Source organism: Callithrix jacchus, chromosome 7 (genome assembly GCF_049354715.1).
Source record: "Callithrix jacchus isolate 240 chromosome 7, calJac240_pri, whole genome shotgun sequence".
NCBI lineage: Eukaryota > Metazoa > Chordata > Mammalia > Primates > Cebidae > Callithrix > Callithrix jacchus.
Window position 1 is genome coordinate 12,530,771 of NC_133508.1, and position 27,130 is coordinate 12,557,900.

Consider the following 27,130-nt stretch of genomic DNA (forward strand, 5'->3'; position numbering starts at 1 on the left):
CACGCGATACCATGCCCAGCTAATTTTTAGTATTTTTAGGAGAGATGGGGTTTCACCATGTTGACCAGGATGGTCTCGATCTCTTGACCTTGTGATCCACCCGCCTCGGCCTCCCAAAGTGCTGGGATTACAGGCTTGAGCCACCGCGCCCGACTACTCTGATGAATGTTTAAACATTTGCGTGCATGCTGGACGTGTTGGAGGTCATTTCTCTGCTTGTCTTTCTTGTTTACACTTAGAGACTTTGGCTTTCTGGTAAGGTGTGGAAGGCATGCATGATACAAGGCAAATTGCAGGCTGCAGTGTGGCACAGTGTCTGAGAAGTGCAGGCTGTAATGAAGTTAACTTTGCTTATGTGTCTTCACCTTTCCTTGAAACTCCTGTGCATATCTGTTGCTTCTGAGCATAAAGAGGAGACTTCCATCCTTGAGGGAAACACACAACAGAAACAGTTTTAAAAACTAATCATCTAGCTTACATGAGAGCCAACACATTCAGTTTGCAAAGTTTAACTTCTAAGTTAATCAGTAACTTTTCCCCTTAGTCATTAATTTAGTAGTTTATGTTTAGATATATTTTATCTAAAGGAAACTACAAATTAAAATCAGTGACTAAACATGTAATCATTTAGGCTTATGGCACCTGAAGGGAACACTGCTAGTATGCTAAAATACTGGATACAGATACTTAAAAAACATAATGTAGCACTCTTAAAATGCATGTGCTGTTAGCATGTAACTTGGTGAGTAGTTTTGAGCTATATCTTTAGGAATTGTACCTTGAATCGTTTAGGGCACCACTGCAGATGTGTGTGTGAAATGTGTAAATGCCAGATGCTCTTCTCCCTTCCCTTAAATGAAAACAGATAGCTTCCCCCTCCCCGGCTATTTTTTTTTAAAGTAGAGTCTTGCTTTTGTCACCCATGTTGGAATGCATTGGCGTGATCTCAGCTCACTGCAACTTCGGCCTCCTGAATTCAAGTGATTCTCCTGCCTCAGCCTCCCAAGTAGTTGGGATTATAGGTGCCCACTAACATGCCCGGCTAATTTTTTGTATTTTTAGTAGAGACAGGGTTCTGCTCTGTTGGCCAGGCTGGTCTCGAACTCCTGACCTCAAGTGATCCCCCACTACCTTGACCTCCCAAAGTACTGGGATTACAGAAGTGAGCCATTGTTCCCAGCCAGCTCCCTTCCATAATGATTTATATAGTTGTTTCTGCTATATTTTTGGCTTTTTTTTTGAGACAGGGTCTCATTGTGTTGCCCAGGCTGGAGTGCAGCAACACAAATCTTGGCTCACTGCAGCCTTCACCTCCTGGGGTCAGGTAATCCTCCCACCTCAGCTTCCTGAGTAGCTGGGACTATAAACGCATGCCACCATGCCCAGCTAATTTTTTTTGTATTTTTAGTAGAAACAGGGTTTTGCCATGTTTCCCAGGCTGGTCTCGAGCTCCTGGGCTCAAGCGATTTGCTTGCCTCAGCCTCCCAAACAGCTGGCCTTATTTTTTTTTTCCCATGATTAAAGTCAACTTTGAGAAAACCCTTCAACCTTGCAAATTTAATTTGCTGTAATAATATGCCTCTAGGATAAAAATAAGACAAGTATGGTATGTGTGGACTGCAGTTAAACATTTTCAATGTGACAAAGCTTAGGAAGGTCAACATTTACAAAGTGCAGGAGGCCCGGTCGGCGCACTTGTAAGAAAGCATTAGTGGTCTGTGGGTGACCCTAAAGTGTGCGGCATCCTGACGCAGCAATTGTGTTGCTCACGCTTTTACTGAGAGTCTCTCAGGAGCACAAGACGTTCTTCCTCCACCATTGGTCAGCTAGGCAGTGGCTGCTGGAGAAGGAACAAATAGTGAAAGACAGATTAACACTGTGTCACTGTGGAATAGAGGCTAAACCAGGCTCACTGTTCTTACAGTTTTAAAAAACTAAGACGTCCTTAAATATGTGTTGTGTTTTATAATTTTTAAGCAGTCGTGGTGAGTCTGTGTCTGTCTCTAGCTCCTATTCGGTGCTCCCTCTGAAGAGAGTTCAGAGAGGTCACCTTTCCTGGTGGAGGTAGCAGGTCCTGGAGAGGTGTGAACCCCCGTGGGGTGATTGACCTGGAGGGAGGCTGGGTCAGTGTTGGGATCCACCTCCCCCTCCACCCCCCATGCACGGTCCTCTAAGTTATCCACCAAGACATTTCGGAGACACTACCTTTCTTTGTGAAGGTAGCAGGTTTTTGGGAGGTGTGAACCCTGTGGGTGACTGACCTTGGGGAACGGGCTGGGTCAGCTTTGGGATCCACCTCCCCCCATGTTCCTCTAAGGAATCTGCAGCTCTGAGTCTTTACAATATGGGTGAAATTAACCTGGAAGAGGTGTTAATTTTTAAGAAGTAAATGCTCTTTTTCCCTCATACTTCCCTGTGTTTAAGCAGCATTGGAAGAGAAAGTACTAGTAGCACGTTGGTTTGAAAACAGTCTCGTTGGCTGTTTTACGTTGAATCTAATATTAAGGTTGCCTGGTAACAGAAGTTTTCCTTTAACAACGTGAGGGTGTACATTTTTCTCAGAACTCTGTTGACTCTGTTGCCCCATTGGCTGAGCTGTCTGAAATCAGTGCTGTGGCAGCTGAAGAGGCTGCTTCCCTTTGGAGGAAGCCACTGGGTTGGCAAGATGCCCTGCCCTGATGGAGTGAAGCGGGTTGGCAGGAACCTTGTGCTGGCACCTGCTGCTCTCTCCTGCCCCCTGCTGGCCGGCCAGGCAGCTTGGCAACAGTGTGCTCTTCGTGGGAATGTTCACAGGGGCAGGCCAGCCAAGGCTTTTTTGTTCCAGAAACAACAACTTCAGAAACGGCTGTGTGTGTGTATTGACCTTGGCAAGAAAGACTTATGCGTGTCTTAAATCTCTTGAACAAAGCAAGCTGATGTTTCAAATGGATCATGAAGGCTAACAGACTGAACTTTGCTAATGTTAATATTCAGGAGAAAATACTAGGTTTTGATCAAATAAAGGCAGAAGTGGCAAGCGACGTGTTTGTGCCTGTGTGACTAAGCGACATGCTGGCCGTTCTATACTGCCGTCTCCGAGCGCTCAGCGTGCGGATATTGGGTCAATTTAGATATCGCTGATCTTTACAGATATTTGATCAGGCAGCCCAAGAGCAGATAAACAGGGAAACCGCTGGCTTTCGGAGGCCTGGAAACAGCAAACTACTATTAGCATCGTAGTGAGACGCAGCTGCCTGCATCAGGGGTGTTGGCTCCTTCTGCTTCTAGACTTCCGTCTGCCTTACAATAGAAGAGTGTTGTTTGGTTTATCCTCATTGTTCCGCTGGCTCCGCTGTCAAAATCTCAGCCAGCACTTAGCTCTGATGCTGCAGTAATTTCATTGTGCTGCTGGCTGGACCTGCCTGGCACAGCTATAAAGCAGGCGGGAGCTTTCCCGAAGGCCGTGACGAGAACCCCAGGCAGGAAAAGCACTGCTGGTCCACATGCGGCAGTGCATCTGCAGCTAAGCATGGACGTGCACGTTCAGTCTAAAAAGGTGTAGGAGAGAAGAAAACCGCCTATGATTAGTCACTTAAAATGCAAAACACCCAGCCTTTTTGAGACCTTAGAACATAGAGCAGGGATCTTGGAGACGGCAGGTGTGTCTGTGTCTGCTTTTATCACTTAGCTTCTCCAAGCAGTATCTTTCTCATCTCTATAAACTGGGGCTGACACCTGCCCCGCATAGATCTGTGAATGGAACCAAAGTATGTGGATGTAGTATAGCCCCCAGGACCTAGGGCTGACTCGGTCATTGTCGGTGGTCAGTGCATGTTGTACAGGTCCCTCAGAACCTAGGAATGACTTGGTCAGTATCGGTGGTCAGTGCTTGTGAGGTAGTGTTAGCCCCCAGGACCTAGGAATGACTTCGTCAGTGTCAGTGGTCATGCATGTTTTATGGGTCCCTCAGAAAGTCGCTACAGATAACTCCCTCTATTCGATGTCACTGAATGTTAAAGTGGGACCTTGGCTTCCCATGTGTCTGATTTGCCTTAGACCGTGCTGCACCCCGTGGTTCCTGAGCCCTGTGCTGAAGTGCGTGCCCTGCTGTGTTGCCTGCACCCCTTTTGCTATGAAATGAGAGCTCCTCTCACTGTAGCCAGACCCATCCCAAGCGTGGGTTGGGAGGATCCCACAGCGACCCCATCCTCTCCAAGCTGCTCTCCAGGCTGGTAGCCGTCACTTTGTGGGCCATTCTCTCAGGTGTCCTGTGTCTCATTGATCCACCAATGAGTCCCCCACTGAAGCACCCCTGCCCCTCCTCCCCACTCCTCCTCCAGCTGATCTTGGTGCTGCCTTTCCCAGTCTCTGTCCAGCAGGTTTCTGCCCTTCTCCTGGAATCACCGGCATTGTAAGCCTTTGGCCAGCTGATCAGATGATCTGGTGGGGGGCCCAGAGGCTGCCCAAAGGCCACTCTGACCTTGCTCATTAGAAAGCCACCAGGGCCTCACTCCTGGAGTCGCTTCTCCCTTGAGAAGTGGATCTGAGGCAGTCTGGAAGGGGCCCTGGATTAGGGGTCTCTAACTCCTAGTCACCCTGGGGTTTCTCGCAGCTTCTGCACCAATTGCATCTAGTTGGTGCATAATAAATGGTGTTTGAATTTAACTGATGAGAGGTCTCCCTTGTGCCTTGACGGTGTTCCTGTGTTTCCTTTGTCTGTTCCTGAGAGTAGTACAAGCAGGGCTTCTCCTGAGGCAGTAGAGCCCAGCTAGGAGGGGAAGGAGGAGAGGTCGGTGCACGCTGTAAGCATCTACTGGGTTATATTCTGGTGAAGATGGGCCTTAGAACCTTCCTCAGGAGCCCAAGCTGAGGCTCCACAGTGAGTTGGTCAGGCCTGGGGCTTCCATGTGAAAGCAGCCCCGCAGATGCCCTTCTCCCTTCTGGATGAGCACCCTCCAAAACACAGATCTCCTGGTGCAGTGAGGTCACAGCTACAGACCTGACCACACGGAGTTGCTGAGGCACTCGGCAGGAAGGCGAGTGGACTCTGTGAGCTTCCACTATGGAAGCCGCTCTACTCCGTACTCTGCTCTTGGGGTGCCAGATGTTTGGACCTGCTGTCAGGGACCACAGTGGCGTGGGATGGGCTGTGTACATCAGGGACCACAGTGGTGTGGGATGGGCTGTGTCTGTCAGGGACCACAGTGACGTGGGGTGGGCTGTGTCCATCAGGGACCACAGTGGTGTGGGATGGGCTGTGTCTATCAGGGACCACAGTGGCGTGGGGTGGGCTGTGTCCATCAGGGACCACAGTGGCGTGGGATGGGCTGTGTCTGTCAGGGACCACGGTGGCGTGGGATGGGAAGCGGTACAGACGGATCCAGGGAAAGACCTGGTTGAACCCCAGCTGCCCATGTGCTTGTTGCTGATCTTGGACAAACTCCCTAGTTTCTGAGCTTCAGTTTGATCATCTATAAGACAGGGATGCCGTCCGAGTCTGAAGATGTCAGTGCATGCGGGAATGCCTGGCACAGTCATTACAGGCTTTCCTTCGACCTCCTCTGTGCCACTCCCTTGGTAAATCAATATCCATGCATGCCACAAGTAAAGGTACAGTCTGCAAAACCAGTTGACCCCTAGTTTTTTATGGTTGGGCATCATGAGTATCCGTGCCAGGAAATGCCATGAAATGTCTTGGGCCTGCTTGTCCAACTCTGTTTCCAGAGTGATCCTGGAAAAAATCCAGTTCAGGATATGGGAGGTGGGATCAGTGTTCTAGCTAGGACAGGCTGAAGTCAAAAGCTCATTTGCTCTGTGAAGAGGTGCCCAGGATGAGACATCCAAGAGCACCAGGTGGTTGGCCCTGGAGTGGGACGGTCGGGTCTGCGTGGTGGCCTCCAGCACAGCTCTTGGAACGGAGTGGCGTTTTTGAGTGACGCCTTCTCTAGGTCACGAAGCCCTGATCCGTAGCTCACGACCTCCTGTCTCCAGCCAGTCTCCCCCTTGCCATCCCCTTATGAGAAAGTATGTGCAGCACAGCTGCCTTACAAGTGGCTCCTTCTGGACGCTGCAGTTAGGACAGCAGCAAGCCAGCATGGGAAGCTTTTTTTTCATTGTTGGCCAAAATACGCAGGGCTGGCTTTGCACAATCCCATTCAGTGTCACGTGTGTCCATCGGCCACTCACCTATCCATCTGCCACAGACAGGCCTGAACTGGACTGTTGAGCTGTCTTTGCTGCAAAGAGCTTAGAGGCTCACAGGAAATCTTGAACCAGCGTAATGGTAACAGAACAGCAATACCTGTCATTTATCAAGGATATATTCTGGGCTGGATGCTTTGTTAAGTGATGCAGGTAAGTAAGCACTGTTAATCTTCCTTTTACCTATCAGGAAATTGAGGCTAGAGAACATTAATGCTGGGGAGCAGGGAGTAAGGGGACACATGGAGGAACTGAGGGGCTGACGCTCTGAGCCCGCGGATTTGTGCACAGGCCCTGGCTGCATGGACACTGGATATACTGCTCTGGCGGGGTTGTGTGGCTCTGGGGAAAGATGGAGCCTGACATGGGTAAGATTTGGATATTTTCAAAAGAGATTTCCAGCCTGGGATGAGGGTGTAAGTGACTGCATCAGGGCGGTGAGCCAGAAAGCCTGGCTGCAGGAGCTCCCCTGTGGGGTGAGGGAGGAAGGCATTGGGGGTGGATGGCTGAGCAGAGGTGGTGGGTCGCCAGGAGCCATCCTGGGCTTGGAAAGAGAGGGAAAGGCAGCGTTCTGCACTGGAAGGGCACCAAGACATGGTTGCAGCTCTTCCTCACAGGGACAGGCAGAAGTGGTACTGATGACGGAACGCGTAGATTCTACCTTCAGAGAAGGGTTGTAGAAAAGTCCTCTTCTCCCAAAAGTCTTTTACAACCTGGGCTACTCATTTAAACTTGGCCTCAGGTAAATGGTCAGGAACAGCTTCTAATGAGGACGTGGAGATGGTGCATGCCTCTGATGCTACACGCCTCTGATTGTGCACAGCCTCTGATTGTGCGTGCCTCTGTGTGTGTGTGTTTCTGTGCACAGCTTCTGATTGTGCACAGCCTGTGATTGTGTGCACCTCTGATTGTGCAGTCTCTGATTGTGTGTGCCTCTGAATATGCATGCCTCTGAATGTGTGTACCACTGTGCATGCTTCTGATTATGCACAGCTTTTGATTATGCACAGCCTCTGTGCCTCTGCACAGCTTCTGATTGTGTGCCTCTGTGCACAGCCTCTGATTGTGCACGCCTCTGATGGTGCGTAGCCTGATTGTGTGCACCTCTGATTGTGAATTGTGTGTGTTTCCCAGGATGAAGTAGATGAGCCTGGTGTCAGGGCAGGTGTGACTTGTGTCGGCCCGTGGAGAAGGAAGAAGTTTAACCCACCCTTTCTTTGGGAATGTCAGGAGAGTAACAAAGGTGGCTGATTTATACATGGCCATTCTAGTGAGGGGACGACCTGGAAGGTTTACCGCTTTCCTGGAAGCTCCTCTGGGTGTTAGCATCACTGGTCATAGACAGTAGCTCAGGAGCCCAGTTAAGGTGCAAGGAGGGACCAGAGCTAGCCCTGTCTGTGCCTGGGCTGTGGTCACCCTGACGGCCAGGTGACGGCTGCCTTCGCACAAAGCTAGGGTCAGAGTCAAGTTGGGCAGTGTCTGCTGTGAAGTAGGTCAAGACTGGTCAGTCTCTGATATCTTTAAGATTCTAGCTGTAAAATCTCATAGATTATAGTTGTTTGGGAAGATTTACATGTGGTTTTTAGACATTAAAGTGTAGGGGCATGGCCAGTGTTGAATGACATTTTGTTCAGTGTAACTGACAGGAAACTGGGCCTGAGTCCCTGGCCTGCCACTGGCTCCAGGTGGCTTCAGAGGGGGCTGCTTGTGCTCAAGTTTTTGCAGATGGGATGGGATGTGGACACTGGGCTGAAGTGCTTTAACCTCCAATCTTCAATCCTCTGTATTGAAAGGAATGTGCAGGAACAAACTCACCTGTGCACATGTGCATCATTTTTAAAAGTTTTTGGGAAATATCTAAAGATATTTCAAGTTTTGAAGGAAGCCGGGATGACATTGGAAATGTCAGCACAAGTCTTGGCTGGTGACCAGGTCTGTAACCTCACACGCCTCTGATTGTGCACAGCTGGTGACCAGGTACATCACCACATATGCCTCTGTACACAGTGGGTGACCAGGTCCGTAACCTCACACACCTCTGATTTTGCACAGCCAGTGACCAGGTCTCTGACCACGCACCCCTCTGATTGGGTGCAGCAGGTGACGGGGTCCATGACTTCACACGCCTCTGATCAGGCGCGGTATGTGACTGGGTCTGTGACCTCACATACCTCTGACTGAGCATAGCTGGAGACCAGGTACAGAACCTCGCATACCTCTGATCGGGCACAGCTGGCCGGTGTGGGACCGACTTCAGTGAGGGGCTCATTTCTTGGGTGTGAAATGGGAATGTTGTGTGGCTCGCGAAGCCCCTCCTTCCTGCTTTGGGGGCTCCAGCTGGCAAGTAATATGTGCTGGGTGCCACTGTGTGTTGGGGGATGGGATGCAGCTGTAGACTGCACAAGTGCCCAGCCCCTTGGTGCAGCATGTATGTTGCTGGGAGTGGCCTGGTGAGTGCCTTCTGCAAATGGTTCCTGGGATTCTCTTCCGCTACATTGGTGTATCATTCAGCACCCCCATCACATTTGAGATGAACTGTGCCTTGTGAGTGGCCCTGCCCTGGGTCATGACCACAGACTGGACTTGAGCTGTGGGAGCCGCACGGACAGTTGAAGGCCTCAGACCCCAAGGATACACACACGGGCCATCTACCTGAGATTTCCAGGCTGCATTGCCCCAGGCCGCATGCTCATCTCCCTTGCTGCTGCTGTCCCCGCCCGACACTGCACAGCTTCCCTCTCCGAAGATGTCATGGAGCTTGTCTGCTCTTTATAAATCTTATGCACATTTGGATGTGTCAGCTTCATGCGGAAGCCCTGCAAGCAGGAGATAATGGAGGCTTGACTCCGGGCTGGTGGTCTCCAGCAGTCTCTCTCCAGCTGCCTTGCACTGAGTCGAGGTTACTTAAATGTGTCTTCTGAAGGTAACAAGCATGGGCAGTGTGCTGAAGCATATAAATGCCACGCAGTGCAAGATGGTTCTAGGAATACCAGTACCCGCTTGTGCTGCCTGACATGATGTCATGTAGAGGTCATGGTCCCCTTTACTTTTTCACCTGCGTTCCTAATCCCCTCTGGCCAACTGCTCACTGTCTCAGACACTGCTTCAAATCTCTGGGTTTCTCAGCATCTTTATTTCTCCAGGAAAAAACCTGCCCCATCATCCTGCTACTTCCGAAAGGGGGTTTTTACAGGGGGTGGTGATGCTACAAATGTCAATATAGGCCCACGCAGCATTCTACTGGTGTCAGGGGTACCTAGATGCTCAGGGGCATCTGGGCAGGCAGCCTCCATCTCCCATGGTATGAGGGGCACACAGAGGAAGCACAGCTGGGCAGGCGGCCTCCAACTCCACTGGTGTCATGGGCGCACAGCTGGGCAGGCGGCCTCTATCTCCCATGGTGTGAGGGGCACACAGAGGAAGCACAGCTGGACAGGCGGCCTCCATCTCCACTGGTATGAGGGGTACACAGAGGAAGCACAGCTGGGCAGGCAGCCTCCATCTCCACTGGTGTCAGGGGCACACAGGAAGCACAGCTGGGCAGGTGGCCTCCATCTCCACTGGTGTCAGGGCATACACACAGGAAGCACAGCTGGGCAGGCAGCCTCCATCTCCACTGGTGTGAGGGGCACAGAGGAAGCACAGCTGGGCAGGTGGCCTCCATCTCCCCTGGTGTCAGGGGCACACAGGAAGCACAGCTGGGCAGGCGGCCTCCATCTCCACTGGCGTCAGGGGCACACACAGGAAGCACAGCTGGGCAGGCGGCCTCCATCTCTACTCGTGTCAGCGCACACAGGTAGTGCAGCTTGGCAGCTATTTTATTACCAGGAAGGACAGCTGGGGATCAGCCGAGAGCCTCAGGCAGGGGGTTGCCCCTTGCCTTGATCACTAAAGATACAAATTATAGCAGTAGAAGGTGGAGATTCTCCTCTCTGCTCCTGAAGTGTTTTACTTTCTCTTGTTTTCCTAACAGCCTGCTTGGACTCCTGAGCTCCTTTGTGTATGTCTGTGTATCCTTGTAGAGGGACTGGCGATACTGCTGGAAAGGTAGTAACTCTGTATTGACAAGGTGCCAGTTATTAGTCTGTTGCCTTAAAACATTTACGATTGGAATTGCTCCTCTGAACACAACTGGATATGTCATCGTTCTCTGTACAGTTGTTTTCTTTTGGGGAGGTACGCATGGTTCTGGGAAGGGTGCTGGGCTGCAGTTATATGGGTGTGGACACAGGTTGCAGCAGAATAGTATCCCTCAGAGGGCAGGGTGGTGGGGATCCCATGGGTTCATGGTGGTTTTGTTGAATGAATGAATGATTAAACCTAGCACTGAGGGTTGCATGAGCTCCTATAGAAGTGGCTTTGAGTGTTAAGAAACGGAGACTAAAGGGCTCACCTCTTCTCTTTGAGTACGATTTCCCACTGCTGCTTGGAGCTGAGGGTTTGACATGCCATAAAAGCCATGATGCAGCCATAGGATGTGACATTTTAGTGACTTGGGTTGTTTTTTATTATGAGGCTAAAAATAACCAGGTTAGCCATCACTTTTTGTTACTCAGGACTTAGGCTTTCTTGGGAAAAAGGAAGATGTCCTAAATTTTTAGTGGCAAGGTGACAGAACTCGGGGGAGTGTCTCATCTCATTACTCATGACTTGGTCATGGAACCTGTGTGTGCTTCTCTGTCCGGTCATCTTGTGGCTTCAGAGTCCTGTCCTTGCTCTCCTGGACTAACCTGTCCATCCTAGGGATCATACTTGCAGGACTGATGGCAACATTGCGTGCTGGGTTTTCTCTCCCAGGACTTCCAGGTGGTTTGTGCCTGGAATGGTTCTGTGGTGGCAGGGTATGCATTACATTGAGGGCTGGCCTCGGCATGCCGGCATGGATTTGCCATCTTGCAGGTGGGAGCCCTGTGGCAGACGGCTACTTCCCTTGCATGCCTTTTCTGGTGTGGCCTTTATTTTCCACGGGGCGTTAGAACAAATTTTTGCCGTGCAGTGATTGGACAGTGATTGATGTGCCGTGGGTCTCCAGCTCAGGGAGATGGGGATAAACTCTTTGTTGCTCTTTCATGCTCTGGGTGGGCAGGCAGTTGGATTGAAGGCTACAGGTGATGCCTGCATGTGTCATGAAATGAAGAGAGAGTATTTCTGTGAAATCCTCTCTGTTTACATAATTAGACCAATTTTATCTATAACCCAGAAGCTGAAAGCAGTTGACTTTAAGTGTGATCAGCAAGCTGGAATTTAATTCTTGAGTAAAATAGTTACTGTGGAAATGAGTCTTTGGACTTGCAGTTAAAATGAATGGTTGCAAATTTAGGGTAAGTGACAGTAATGGGTTTAGGCAAAATGTCTGATGTAGGTGGCAGAATTTTTCAGGTGCATATAGAACTGTAGTGAAAATGGTAGGGACAAAGAAGGATTGCCCTGTCCTGAGAGAGTTAAAAAGTGGTTTACAAATGCAGGCTGAGTGTGCATATGGAGGCCCATCAGCGTAACTCCGAGTTCAGCCCAGCAGAAGGTTAAGAGCCATAGGGATATTTCTGGATGTTCTTCAAATGACTTTCACCTGTTTGGAAGCTGTGGTTAGTGCCCACCTGTTCTGGGTCTGTCAGTGACTTCTCCTGGATGGTCAGGTGGTGCTCTCAGAGAAAGACTCAAGGAAGACTTCCATAGTTTTCCTCCAGCTTTAAAATACATATTTGTAGCCCTTATTTGTTTCTCCTTTGTCAAAGTTTTTATTTTATTTTTTAAATTTATATATAGCAGCACCGCCATTTTCTTTGGGCGTTTCTGTGAGTTCCCCATGGTGGTTATTTGCAATCCATCGATCTACTTCATTGAAGTATCTCTTCGATCTTTGCCAGTTTTGTAATCAGAATGTTTATTGTCCTCTGTTTCTTCCTGTTCATCTAACTTAGCTTATCTGTATCTATAGAAAGTGCTGGTGGGATTTATGTTGGAATTGTGACATGTCTGTAGGTCAGTGCAGAGAGAACTGGCATCTTGACTCTGTTGCTGCCTCTCCTCGGACTTGTGACTCAGTTGATGTAGCTCTTTTCTTTCCTGCATCAGTATTTTGTGGTTTTCCTCATACACATTCTCTGTGTGCTTTGTTAGATTTATACCTAAGTGGTTTTTATGCAGCTACTGTAAATAGTGTTGTTTTAAAAATTTAGGTCCCAAATACTAATTGCCAGTAATTGAAGTAAGATTTGACTGTGTTATGACCTTGCTAAACTCAGGTATTGCATCTAGGACTTACTTTTGTAGATTCATTGGGAATTTTTACATGTAGGCTTTTGGTTTTGCTTCTTTCTGTTTTCAGTTTCTTTGATTTCTGCACTTTATGATGTCTTTCTTTTTACTGGTATTGAGTTTACTTCACCTTTTTAAATTAAGATAGAAGCTTAGGTTATGGACCTGAGACTTGACTTTTTTCAAATATGCTACAAGCTTTTTATGCTACAAGCTTACATCCCATCATTATTTTGGCTGCATTTCATAGATTTTAATTTTTGTTTCAGTTCAGTTGAAAATTATTTTCCTTGGAGCGCTCATGGTGGTTTTATTTAGTTCACCTGGATCTCATTTTAGCAAAAGATAAAAATTCATGCAGGTTTAGTTTCTGCAGGCACCTCATAATATTTTCACATTCTGTGCCTTGACCAGGAAATAATTGAGCTTATCGGGAAGATGGTTGCATGGTGTATTGGTGGTGTAAAAATTATGTGGGAATTTGAATGTTTGGACATAGGGTCTCTATCACCCAGGCTGGAGTACAGCAGTGCAATCAGAGCTCACTGCAACCTCGACTTCCCAGGTTCATGCAGTCCTTCCACCTCAGTCTCCTGCGCAGCCAGGACTACAGGTGCATTCCATTATACCCAATTAATTAATTAATATAGTAGAAATGGAGTCTCACTGTGTTGCCCAGGCTGGTCTTAGACTCTTGGGCTCAAGCAGTCCTCCCACCTCAGCCTCCCAAGTCACAGGGAGCCAGTGCACCTGGCCGGGAATTGAAGTGCCGTGCAGGTGCAGAAGTTTTATATTTGGTGTTCTGATATTGTGAAACACCTGACATGGCACCTGGCATGTAGTAGGTATGTCATGCATATTCTTGAATGAATACTGTGGTGCTCATATATTGAATTACATATAATTTTACTCTCATTTGTGTTTCTCTGTGCCAGTCCATTTGCTTGTCTGGGCTGCTTTGTTCTGCAAGTTACCTTGTAATATCTTGTGCTTCAGGCTGTTTTGATTATTGGCCTCTTTTTTTCACTTTAAATGAAGACCCACCCCCCCATTCTCTCTGATTGGATATTTTCATCTTCCCTCTATAATTGGGATATAGGGTACCAATGCATGTCTCTTCATAAACATAATAAAAATCCTTGAATATGCATGTGTTTATGTAAACAACAGGGATTTGATTCTTTTATTGTAGGAGTCAGTATTGCAAAGCAGACATCTTTGCTGACAAGTTCTAATTCTCTTACTGTATCAGTGAGTTTAGGATTACATACGTTCTACTTTGTTTACCTTGTGAATAAAGTATATTCTTAATCATTCCCTATAATAAAGTTTGGGCAGAATCTTTTAGAAAGGATGCTTCTACAAATTAAAGTTTGTACTATCAATGTTATTATTTAAATAGCTAGTGAAGACATCAAAATCTTAGCACATTTACGTGTTGTGCAAGGAATTGTCTCTGCTTTCCTCCCTGCAGCTTGGGGTATTTTTGACATGATATGAATTTGTGCACAGGAAGCCTCAGGGGTCCCGGTGACCCCTGCGGAGGGATGCCCCCAGCTCACTGGTCTCAGAGAGAGTTGTCACGTTTGTATGAACTCTGGAATAACTTGAGCTGATTACATACATCTTGTGGTCAGTCACTTGTCCCCTCCACTCTCCAAAAGAAAACCTCAGACCTCTTAAATCCACTGTAAGCCTTTTCATGACTGAACTATTATTTTAGAAAGCAAGATTGTCGGAAAAATTTAGCTTTAAGGATGGTATAAAGCTCTTGGCATCTTCTGAGTCCTGAACCTGTGAGGGGAGGATGGTGCTGTCATTCCTCTCCTGGTGGGACCCAGTCTGCCTCATGTTGTTTTCCATTTCTTACCCAGACGGGATGATTTGTTTAAGAAAATCACTGAAGTCATTGACTTAAGCATCCCTTTACTTCCAGCTTGTAAAAAGTTTTAAAGTAAAACTTTTAAAATCTTTTATTCAGCACACATTTGGTGATACTGTGTCTGTGTTTTGTGTACAGTTTCTCTGTTTTGTGTGTGGCTTCTATGTTGTGTAGGGTTTCTGTTTCATGTACTAGACTCTGTCCGTCATATGGCACACAGTAGGGATCAAATATTTGAGGGATGAATGAATGAGGATATAAAATCCAAGATAATTTCTATGGCATTTGGAAATTCTCATATAAAGTCTAGGTGCATGTACAGTGTTTCCAAGCCAGGGCCAAGTGAAAGCTGCAGTATTTGTGTTTAATTACTAAGCAGCAGTCACTTTCTCCTCGTGTATCTTGGATTTGTGGTGGTCACAGGACCTACTGAAATAGTACCAGATAATGTCTGACAGAGCGGCCAGGGGCTGGTGGCCATAGGTCTCAAGAAGAGAACATAGAAGCAGCCGTGGTCTCTGCTCCTGAGATAGGCAGGGCTTTGAACCCGCCTTCCCGCCAGACACTGATGATCAGGGAGGTGGGTGTCAGGGAAGCTGGTAGGCATTGTCCGCAGGGGTCACCTGGATATACAGATGTAGAGGAGGGACCAGGTGTACCCGTATCTCCTGTGAAGGCTTGCAGGAGTCTGCGCTTGCTGAGGGGTCCTCAGTTCTATTCCCTGGGTCTGAACTTGCTCTCAGTGGCCATGTCTGCCTTCAGAACCCACCTGAGCAAGAGCTGGGCTTGAGGTTGGGCTCCTACCTTGCTCCTGGGGCGGCAGAGCCAGGTTACTGGAGACAAGTACTAGTCAGCACCTAGGCTATTCACAGGTTCAAGGGGCCAGGGTATCCATGCTTGCTCTTTGATAAAGTGAATAATTTGACGAATGATAACTGGACATTTTAGAGTTCCTTTAAAATGGTATCAGGAAAGCCCCTGATATGGTTTGGCTGTGTATCCCCACCCACATGTCATCTTGAATTGTAATTTCCATAACCCCCACGTGCCAAGGGCAAAAGCTGATGGGAGGTGATTGGGTTCTAGGGAATTCACCCATGCTGTCCTTGTGATTGTGAGGGGTTCTCACGAGATCTGGTGTTTCGATGAGTGTGGGGCTCCTCCCTCTTGCGCACTTTCCTCTCGCTTGCCGCCACGTCAGACATGCCTTTGCTTCCCCTTCACCTTCCTCATGAACGTCAGTTTCCTGAGGTCTCCCCAGCCATGTGGAACTATGAGTCAATCAAACTCTTTCTTTTATAAATTAGAGTCTTGGGCAGCTCTTTACAGCAGCATGAAAATGGACTGATGCAGCCCAGCAGCCCACAAAGGGAGAAGGGGACAGCGTGGGTGCTGCTGTGAGGCCTCGGTGCTGACAAGGGGTCAGTTGGCACAGCGTGTGGCGAACCATCGAGGGGTTCAGCCATGCCATTCTCATTGAGCAGCCCATTTTCAATGTGTGAAAAAGGATAAAAAAAATTAATAGGACTGTGTTTTCAGAGTCAGTGCCTTGCATGAAAACTGGTAGTTGAGAATCCCTCAAGGAAAGCAGTTTTTCTCCGAAGTCAGCAGTGCTCTGCAGTGCAGAGGAGCATTGGTGAGAAATGCCGGCATGTAGATAAACAACATCACAGAAAATACGCATTCACAGCTCTCAAAAACCATGTTTTATCTGTAATTAGCTAGCAGGACTCAACAAATGCTCATTGCCCCCTTAACTCGCCCGCATGGCAGATGCTTTTTTTTTAGGCCTGGAGTGTTGCTGCAGGACGGTGAGTGGGGTTCTGACTCTTCCCAAGGTACCCTGGAGCTGAGAGGAGGTTTTGTACTCAGGGCTGGAGATCAGGGCACACTTGAGCCCAGAGTCTTGGGGTGAACTGACTTCTTCATTGAAAAATTGCTGAGAAGGAATGGGCAGAAACTTCATTTCAGGTAAGTGAAATGGAAGTCAGTCATCCCTTGACAGAGGTGCATTTCTGACCAGCCCCTAAGAGAACCCTCTGGGCAGCAGGGAGAAATGAGTGTGACTCTGACCTGTTCTGCATGTCCTGGGTGGGGTCTGTCGGACGTGACCCCGAGGAGAGGCAAGCATCTCTTCCGGCGCCTGCTACTGTGGCCCAAACTGCTGATGGTGAGTGGGATCGGTGTGGAGATGCAGGAGCTCTGAGGACTTCCTTCAGCTGAGGCATCTCCTGTTAGGGCTGGGCCATTTCCTGGGTACACCACGTCCCTGTCATCTGCCCTGCCCTTCCTGAAGAGGTGATCAGTGCGACAGCAGCAGCACTACCATCACCACAGCCAGGGAACCAGCTGGATAGCAAGAGGTTGGAAAACACTCAAGTACTGTGTTTATAAAACTCATGACAGAGGCTGGATTTCGTGGCTCATACCTGTAATCCCAGCAGTCTGGAGAAGCCCAGGCAGGAGGATCACTTGGGCTCAAGAGCTTAAGGCCAGCCTGGGCAACACAGTGAGACTCCATCTCTACAAAAAATACACAGTTAGCCAGGTGTGGTGGTGCCTGCCTGTGGTCCCAGCTACCCAGAAGGCTGAGGTGGAAGGATCACTTGACCCTGGGAGGTCAAAGCTGCAGTGAGCCATGACTGCACCGCTGTACTCCAGCCTGGGCAACAGAGCAGACCTTGTCTCAAAAAAAAAATTGTTGTTAATCTCATGACAGATATTTTCCCTGTCCCAGCCTGTTCCAAAACAGCTATTTTTTTGGTCCTTGCGTTTTGCATTTCAATCCAAATGTATGACTGTTGCTTCAAGAAATTCTTCCTCTGCATCCCATCCTTATGGTGGAACCAGCCCGATGCCCTAACACTACCAGATGCTTCTCCGCATGGCCTTGTGTGCATCAGAGGAGCCCTGGCTGCATGTTTCATTTCCTTGGATCCAAGAACTTGCTGAATGTGGCAGGACTGATCTTCACTACATACGGTTTGGATTCCTCAGGATGAACGTCTGGAAGAAGATATGGTCTTGAGCTCGTTGCTGCAGCAAACACGGTTTTCGAGAGAAGGACACCTGCTTCCGTCTGTCCAGAATGAAGATTCATTCTGAAGTTGGTCAAAAGAGAAGCAGCTAACACAGCAGAACCACCAGGAAGTACTGAGGGGTGTGGGAGGGGGAGCCTGTATTCCTTCTCCCTGCCTGTTGAGTTTTAAAAATCTCCAAGATGTAGAGTTGACCCTCCAGGTCGGTGGGTTCTATTACCCTAGATTCAGCCAAACTGAAGGTGAAAGTATTCAGAAAGAAAAGAATGCTCTGACCTGCTCTGAACATGTGCAGGCTGTTTCATTTTCATGATTCCCTAAACAATATAGTACAACCACTGTTTACACAGGACTCATGATGTTTTGGGTATGATGAGTAATCTAGAGAGTTAAAGTACACAGGAGGGCATGCATAGGTTCTGTGCAGATGCTGCGCCATTGTCTATCAGAGACTCGAGCATCCATAGAGTTTGGCTTCCTGATCCCCCGGGACAGGTGTCCTCACCCATGGACACCGAAGGATGTATCTTAGCATGCCTTACTCACTTACTAGAAAAAACAAAATTTTTTCCACATAGACCAACATTCAAAATCTATAAATAGTTTTTAGGGTGGGGGAAGGGAAGGATTTCAGGGTTTTTTTTCCTCCCCGAATTCAGGCTATTAATAACACATCCCTCACTTTGTAGTTAATTCCTGTGTGTGGTGAAAATACCTCAGATACCTTCTCTAACTGAATTGTAGGCAGATGATACATTGTTATTAACTGTCGTTACCACGCTGTGCATTGTAGTAAATTTGTGTGTGTGGTAAGAATAGGGAAGATCCCTCTTCTGACTGAATGGTAGGCAGACAGTACATTGTTATTAACTGTAGTTACCGCACTGTGCATTGTAGTTAACTTGTGCGTGTGGTGAGAATAGGTAAGGTCCCTTTTCTGACTGAATTGCAGGTGGATGATACATTGTTATTAACTGTAGTTACATTGTAGTAAATTTGTGTGTGTGTGGTGAGAATAGGGAAGATCCCTCTTCTGACTGAATGGCAGGCGGACGATACATGTTATTAACTATACTCACCAAGCTGTGCATTGTAGTTAATTTGTGTGTGTGGTGAGAATACCTAAGATTCATTCACTGACTGAATTGCAGGTGGACAATACATTGTTATTAACTGTATTTATCATGCTGTGCATTGTATTTCCAGAATTTACTCATTTTCTCATGAAGTGTGTGCCCTTGACCAGCATCTCCCTGTGTCCACATCCCTGGTCGCTGGTAACCCCTATTCCACTCTATTTCTATAAATTCTACTCTTTTAGATGCCCTGCGTAAGTGAGATCATGCAGTATTTGTATTTCTGTGCCTGGTTTATTTCACTCAGCATAGTGTCTTCCAGGTTTATCTATGTTTTTGCAAATGACAGGATTTTGTTCTTTAAGGTCAGTAGTATTCATTGTGTCCGTACACCAGGATTTCTCTATCTGTTCATTCACTGACGGACACATAGGTCAATTCTACATCTAAGTGATTGTGAATAGCGCTGCCGTGGACATGAGCATGCAGGTATCTCTCCGTTACACTAGTTTAAATTCCTTGGGATATTTACCCAGATGTGGGATTGCTGGATCATAAAGGTTTGTTTCTAGTTTTGGAAAATGCTTCATGCTATTTTCCACAGCAGCTACACTGATTTGCACTCCCATCAACTGTGTGCTCCACATCTTTGCCAATACTAGATCCCCTTGGTTCTGTGATGTGGGCACAGGTGGCCTGACCACTCACTGCACCTCTCTCTGAGCTTTGCTCTCTCATGCTGCGTTTGGACTGGATGAGCAGCCTTTTGGATTGCTTTGACTCTTGGGTGCTTTGACTTAAAAAGGCAACTGAGCAGAAAGCCATAGCTACTCTGCAGCTGCTTAAATGATTCTGCAGAGACTTAAAGTCAAACTCTGGGCGAGGGGGTGTGTGCTTCTAAAATAGGAAGACAGTGCTTGGTGTATTGTGGAAAGTTGAGACTCTGTTGGTTCCAGTGCTGAACTTGCTGCTCGCTTCTGACTCTGGCGTGAACATGGTGGCTGTGGAGCGCTGTTGACAGAGATGTGCTCTTCCCAGGGTTTAGGACTCGGGACGGCATGCACTTTTGCATTTGCTAAGGTTAGCCCACTTCTTTCTGTTGTCAAAGTGATTCAGTCTTTGATAGCCTTAACAGTTCTCTTGTTTCCCTGAGAGCACTTTCTGATGCAGAAGTGGGTCACATGGCGCGGGGTTGCAGCCGTTCCCTGTGGCCTGGCATCCGGGATAGACCAATCCATTGCTCACCTCAGGGTGGTCCAGTATAACTTTTCAGATCCTGGAAGTGATGTGGACATTTGTTTATTCCAGTTGTCCTCCCCTCCTTCAGCAGGACTGTGAAATTCTCCCTGCTGTGGCATCTGAAGGATCTCCTGTAGTCGGGGGTGGGATGGCAGCACAGAGCCAGGTGGTTCTGTGCGGTGATTTCGTTTGGTAGGCGTCTCGGACTTGCTGAGACTGTCATCTGTGAAATCAGGATGATAATGCTTGTGGAATCTATCATGTTTAAATGCCATAGTTGTTTGTAAAGTCTGCAGTAGGAACCCAGCTTTGTAGGTGGATTATCAGCCTCCATCCTTTCCCCTATCCACCTGTCCTCAGGTTCATGCTCTCTCCCAATCCAAAGGAAAAACTCTGAGGGGTCTCTCCCTCTTTCTGTCAGGGAGCGGAGGGTGGAGTGCAAGAGGCTTGCTCTCAAGCCATGAGGCCCACAGCAGCCATCTGAGAAGAGCCCACAGGGAGGACTGGGCCATGCTGGGTCCTGTTCTACACTTCACCTTCTAAATGTCTAGCTAGAAATCATAGAAGCTGGGCCTCATTGGCCCTGCCTTGCCCCTTCTCCCTGCCCCCACCACCAGAAAATCTACATACAACATCCAGTAAAACCAGCTTACTGGTGAGGCCTGAGATCTGGAAAATTGAGAATCAGCATCATGAGAAACGTAAATAGCTGGGTGTAATACTGGCAGAGTCTTCTCAGAGCTGCCCTTCTACAAGGGGTGATTTCTTTTTCCTTTTTGTGTGAAGGAGGGATTGCCAACTCCCAGAACATACTGGAGAAATTACGCTTGCCTGAAGCGTTTTTAGCAAGTTACGACAGCAGTTTTGTGTGAAACTGGTATATTCAAATCTTCCGACTAGCCAGGACTACCACTGGGGCGTCTCTGGAGACCTCGTGCAGAGCCCCCACTCTTCCAGGCACAGGAAGGAGGGGGTGTTACGAGGCTGCAGGAGGACTGGAATCTCCTCAAACTCACAGAGCCTCTGCTCTACACGCACACCACACCCTCCCTTCGAATTGTTAAAAATTCCACTGGTGTTCGTATTTTAAGCCCTTCAGGGACTGTTAGTACTACGATGTTTTCTTTTAACATTGGAAGCTTATTTTCAAGATCACTGCAGTAGTGTGAACTTCTGCTGATCTTTCTCCTGTTCTTTTGATCCATGTGTTGAAAGTAGAATGAACTCCAAGCTCTTTACTTTAATCCTCCTTCCAACTGGAATTCTTAACATACCAAATAGAAGAGCTACAGGGGACAGTACAAATTCAGAAAACCAAAAAGGTAAAACTCGAAGTGACCTGGACATCTGAATACAACAGTGTATCTAAAACCTTCTTGCTCCTGCCATTAATTAAATGTTTCCTTTCTACTCCTGCCATTGAGAGAGAGAGAGAGAGAGAGAGAGAGAGAGAGAGAGAGAGAGAGAGAGAGAGAGAGAGAGTGTGTGTGTGTGTGTGTGTGTGTTTGAGGCAGGGTCTTGCTCTGTCACCTGGAGTATGGGGGCACTAGGCACTAAATAACAATAAATAATGTTTTTATTAAACAGAAAGCTTTGATGAATGTATGAATCCCAGTGCAGTCTTTATGTTTACCCTGGCTGCTTTATTTAAAAGATCTTTATGGAATTTAAGCTGCCCATACTATATTCACACTGGAAATGTGCTGGGGGCTGGTGAGAATGAGGCGGTGATGGGCACAGCAGGTGAAGGTAGAGCCACAGCAGAGCAGGTGAAGGTGGAGGGACAAGTCAGGAAGGACTTGGAGGCCCTGTGGGGAGTTTGGTCTCAGCCCAAACAGCAGGGAGAAGCCTCTGACTCGGTTTGGGGAGACAGGCTCACCATATTTGCATTCCTGTAGCGACCCTTCTGGCTGCTTCCTGGGGTGTGTGTGGGGCCAGGAGCCTCAGCCCCAGAGCTTGGAGCATCTCAGCAGCATGGGAGCCTATGCGTCCATGGTCCCAAGATGGTGGTTGACATCAAAGCAGAACAACTGTGTTCTGAATCAGTCGGGATTTTTAGTTTCTCCCTAGTCCCTGGTTTTCCGGGGTCCATCTTCTTTGCCCCCCTCCCCTGAAGGGGCAATTCCTGTGGCCCTGAAGGCTGCACAGCAGGTCTGTGTTCATGAGTCTCCCCTTGACTCGGACGTCTCTCACAAGTTGAATGTGTAACAGGTATTGAATGAGTGCTTGTTCAATTTTTAAAAGATATTCTTGCATCCTTAGTACTTTGAGACCTTCACATCCTGTGTGTTTGATCTCTTTATCTGTGGTAGCAGGTATATAGGTGCTATTACCTATTTTTTATCCATCAGAAAAATGAGACCCACATTAGTTAGCTGGCCTGTGGGGGGCCTGTGCTGTGCTCAGCTTGCTGGGGTGATAGGACATCCCAGGTCCTCCTGCCCCTGTCCCCAGTGCAGGCAAAGGGTACACGTAGGAGCTGTTACCGGCCTACAGCTTCTGCTGGAGAACAAAGAAGCCTATTGGAGATTAAAAAAACTCAGCCTTGCTGAGAGGGCAGTGGTTTCCAGGGTCTCCCGGTTCCTTATAAAGCAGTAGGCTTAGGGGAGCAGCAGCACCAGAGCTCCTGACAGCTGTAGAATTCCGAACATGGAAACAATTGCTTTGTAATATACAGTATTCACTCCAGCATTAAATCTCCTGACATTTCGCATGGAAACCATCACGGCCGAGTGGGTCTGTGTGCTCGGAGCTGAGCCCCACCCTGGAAGCAGCTCTGTGGCCCATTCCCTTCATCTCTCAGGGCCACAGGGCTCTTGGATAGCACTGGCTCTGCATGGGGCCAGATTGGCTGCTGTGGGCCAGGCTGGAGAGGAAGGACCCCCAAGCCACAGGGCTGGGTGTCCCCTTCTGTTGTTTTAACCCTGCGTTTATGGGGCAGACCTTTCCTTGCTTTTCTAAGAATTGGGTTTTGCCCTGAAACTCCAGATTGCAACCTAGGTGAAAAAAAGAATTCTTCCATTTGGGGAAGGAAAGAAACATCATCCCTCTGTCTCAGTGTTCTGCTGGTGACTCTGTCTTACTGGGGTATCGCCTATTATCTATTACTGTATTCGCAGAGGAAACATTGGTTGCTTCACAATAACGGACAGCTTGTCAAAGACCCGCTGCTAGAAGGTTTGCTTATGTAAACTTGCAGCAAGTCTATGATGGGAATCTTTTGGACCTCTTTCTGCCAGATGCTGAGGTAGCTCAGAGTTAAAAATAACTGGACTTTTTCCATGAAAACGTAGCAAGAGCCTGTGAGCCCTTAGCTTTGGGTGCTGAGTGAGCCTGGTCTCAGGGGCCATGGCATCAGGCACCATGGGTCAGCACGCAAATCAAGCCATTGTCTTCTGCACTTTGGTGATAAAATTGTCATAAGTTTCCCCTCGGCCCCCGCCCCCTGCGCCCCGTCACTGAACAGGGAAATGATCTCCCCACATCTGACTCAGTCTTCAGTTCCCCCAGCCAGTCGCTTATCTGCAGGTCTCTCCGCGTCAGGCACAGACGTCTGTGTGTGTATGCACTTATGTGAGTACGTAAGTTTGTAACAACCGGGTTGAGGTGCAATTCTATGTGACATTGTCCAGTTTTAAGGATCAACTGTGCGTGTGCGTAAACAGTCATCCACGACATCACACAAGCTATACCGTGCGATTGGTGCCGTGAGCACCAGGAGGCATCATCCAAGCAGGGCGGGGACTGGGAGAGGGCAAAGCTGGAAGTAGAGTCCTGTTTCCTTCAGAGAGGGGCACTTCCCAGGCAGGTTATGGAGTGGGGAAAATGTGCTTGGGTGTGAATACACCAGGACGGCCCAGGAAGCCAGGGTGCAGTCTCTGGACACTGCACCAGCTTCAGTGTGGAAGACACTGGGCGTGGTTTTCATGGGACAAGTTTTTGGAGCTGGACAGACTTGTGTCTTAGTTCTGTGGTTCTGGCGAGGAACATAAATACCGTCTGTACCTCAAATTCTTATCTGTAAAATAAGTTATAAGGATTTAATAATGTCTTTTTTGGGGATGGGCCGGCAAACCCTCTCGTGAAGAGCTGGACAGAACTCTGCCTAGCCTTGCGGCTCTGTAAGGAACAGGCTGTGAGCACAGGGCATCTTGAGAAGTGGCCTGGAGCCTGGGCTCAGCCTCAAGATTTAGCTTGTAGACCTTGGTTTAGGGGAAGTGCAGGGCGTGGAAGTGACTCAGTGGTGCTGCCCTTTCCCACCTCCTAGGTTTTGAGAGATTATAGTAACCTAGGATTTCTTAGTCTTTTCTGGAAATTTTCTTTGCTGATTGATTGGGGGTTCGATTTAAATCAAGCCAAACACCTGTTTTTCAGTAGCAGCTTGTCCTTGTGTCTGGCCCTTCCCTGTTCTGAGATTCGCTGTAGAGCCTGTGTGGTGAGGAGTGTGAGAAGACGTGTGCAGTTAGGCCTGCAGGCATTACTTCCTGGGGAGAGGAGCCATGGGCCTGGAGGAACGCACTTGTTCCTCCTGCTGGGGGCCTTGGCAGTCTGAGCTTTCTGAAGTGAGACAGAATTCACCAGCGGTTTTCTTTGACTCCAGCCTCAACTGAAAATTAAGGAAGAGAAGCTCCCCACCCTTAAATGGTCAACTGAGAAATTAGTGAGACTTGGGAGCTGAAATCTGGGTGTAGACCGGGCTTTCAGGTTGGAACTTGATCGTAGAATTGTTCAAGGCAGACTGCAGGCCAGGACACTGGAGCAGCGGGGCAGTTGGCCAGAGGAACCACTGGGACACTGGAGCTGTGGGGCAGTCGGCCAGGGGAGCCACTGGGACACTGGAGCAGCGGGGCAGTCAGCTGGGAGAGCCACCACTGGAGCAGCAGGGCAGTCAGCCAGGAGAGCTGCCTGGCATGTTGTTATATGGCGGGGCAGGTGCTCACCCATCATCATCCCTGGTGCAGCTGTGTTCCATCTGCTCCTGGCCCTTTCTTTCCTGTTCACCGGGGTACTTCCTCAGTTGCAGGGAGCAGGCTGTGGAGGTGACTCCTCTAGATGCTGAGCACAGGACAGAGTGGGCGGAGCAGTTTCCTCCTCACACCGCCACCTTCCAGGCCAGGCTGGGAACCACAGGGAGAGCAGGCTCCGTGTTCAGACTTCGGCCTTGTGTTCCTTTTCAGGGAATCCCAAGGCTGAGTGTGTGGATGGGGTCGGTTTCTGCTCTGTCCTTGTAGGTGGAACAACCCACCTTCTCTGCAGCAGGAGAGGGGATCCCAAGGCCAAGTGTGTGGATGGGGTGGGGGGTAGGGGGTTCTGGTCTGTCCTCATAGGTGGAACAACCCACCTTCTGTGCAACAGAAGAGGGGAGCTAGAGTTGGCCAAGCCCCCTAAGCTGGATGCCTCTTCCTCTGTCATTCTGCTCTCAAGAGAGCTGAAGTGAAATGGCTGGGGATGTGTCCACCGGTTAACCAGGTCTCCTGTGATTGATGGGCCAGGACAGAATGTCCAGGCTTCTGGCATATTATTTCCTCTACAGATTGTTTTTATAATGTTTTCTCAAAATTGGATATTTTTCTCTCTGGTGGTGGTGGTACCGGCATTGCAGTCTATAGGAGAAAAGAGTGAAACTGACTTCACAGCCAGCATTTGAGGCAGCAACTCGTCCCTGAGCTCCAGAGCACATGTGCACATGGCTGCCCCTGTGGTTCAGATTTTGGACATCCTTTGGGTTAACAAGGCATTTCCAAAAGCAACCGATAAGTCTCTGCAGTGGGCAGCCAATGGCTGCGGGTGTGGAGTGCCCAGCACGCGTAATGCTGCACACAGCTTTAATGTTTTTGCAGAAACCAACCCTTTGTTGGTGCTGGCCAGCTAGCTAGCTAGCTTCGAGAACACTCATCGATGGGCAGAGCGGATTTCATGTCATATCGTTTGTGGCTCCGTGTTCAGACTTTGGCCTTGTGTTCCGTGGGGAGACAAGAACCTGCCGTGAGCCTCGGTGAGCTGGTGAAGGCGGCCACAGAGGCAAAGGCTGCCCCCCAACAGTGCACATCCTTCACTAGGAAAAGCAAGTTGACCAGCTTATGTGTACATCATGATAACTTTTCACTCGCTTGCTATATTTTTATTAAAACTTGAGTTTTTAACGCTTCCAGGAATTATGATTTTGTCAGTCTTAGAAGAAAAGACAACAGATTCCAAAAATGTTAGCAGCTAATGAGTATTCTGTGTGCACTGGAGCTTATGATTGGAAAAGGCCTCTGTATGTTGATGAGGTGGCTTTGGCCTGTGTGCTGCACTGGCCCCGGGAAAGGCACTGCTGCTACGTGGCTTCCTTGCCATCTGCGAGCTGATGGCTTTAACGTGTGGATTCTTACCTCACCACAAGCACCTTTCTCACTTCCTCTGGATTTCTGCAGGCCTTGTTCTTTGGCTTTTTCCCTTGGCCTTCATCACTTATTTTTCAAAAACATTGTGATGGTTTTAAAGTCCTTGTGACTGACAGGCTTATTGGAAAATGTCTCATTAATGAAGAAGATGCTGAGTGGTGCTGGTGTCGGCCTTCCCGGCCCCAGCAGCCACAGGATCAGTTGTCGACTGAGTTAACAACTGCCCCTGCTGCCAGGGTTGGCTTCCTGTGGCAGCCCCTGGCAATGAGGTGGCCGGGGTCTAATTCTGGACCCCAGCCAGACAAACCAAGCAGGAAGGGGCCAGAAATAGGTGTGTGTTTAACATATGAGTTTTATGTGATGTAAATGCTGTGGGTTTTTGTTCAAGAGCTGGGGTGGAACTCCCATTGCATGCTGTGCAGTGCTTGTTTTTAATATTCCAATGATAAGGCAAATGAGATACCATGATGACTGTGTCTTCTTGAGCGCCATTGAATGATAAACTCTGTCCATTGAGATAATGCTGAACTTCTTTTTCCTTCTCTTGCAGGCGACATCACACAAAAAGGATATGAAAAGAAGAGGTCAAAGTTAATTGGAGCCTACCTGCCACAGCCTCCGAGTACGTAACCCCGATGAGTAGCATGAGTCATCTCATTTCACTCGTTCAATACATCATGCCAGAGAAACACCTGCAGGCAGACGTTTCTGTACTCCTGAGTCTGTAGGACGAGGTGCCTGGCCTTCACGTGCCAGGCATCTAATTCCTTTGAACAATCACACATGCTGTGTGAATGTCTAAGGCACATAGGATTTTTCTAATAATGTGCCTAATGTAATAGGTGTTTCCTCTATAAGTACAGATCAATATTGTGTTGATTACTTTAAAATGCTGTAATCATAAAAATACATTTTATGATTTATGATTTCAATTTATGATACTTGGTTTAGAGAGTTATTTATTACTGCTGATTATGGTTTAATCCAAGGCATTGGTTGCTGTCTTAGGAGGCCAAATCTAGACACTGCTGTGATATCCCACCTAGGACTCTGAAACCGTAGAAGTTTGTT

The 27,130-nt window shown here is 48.3% G+C and overlaps 1 protein-coding gene across 17 annotated transcripts in view; it reads left to right on the plus strand.

Annotated features, from left to right (window-relative positions):
• DIP2C (DIP2 acetate--CoA ligase C (putative)) overlaps positions 1 to 27,130 on the plus strand; it is a 387,622-nt gene that overhangs the window by 171,088 nt on the left and 189,404 nt on the right. For all 17 annotated transcript variants that reach the window (XM_035252738.3, XM_035252740.3, XM_035252739.3 and 14 more), the window contains exon 2: positions 26,610 to 26,681. In XM_035252738.3, coding sequence (XP_035108629.1) covers positions 26,610 to 26,681 — 72 coding nt within the window. The remainder of the gene's footprint in view (positions 1 to 26,609; positions 26,682 to 27,130) is intronic.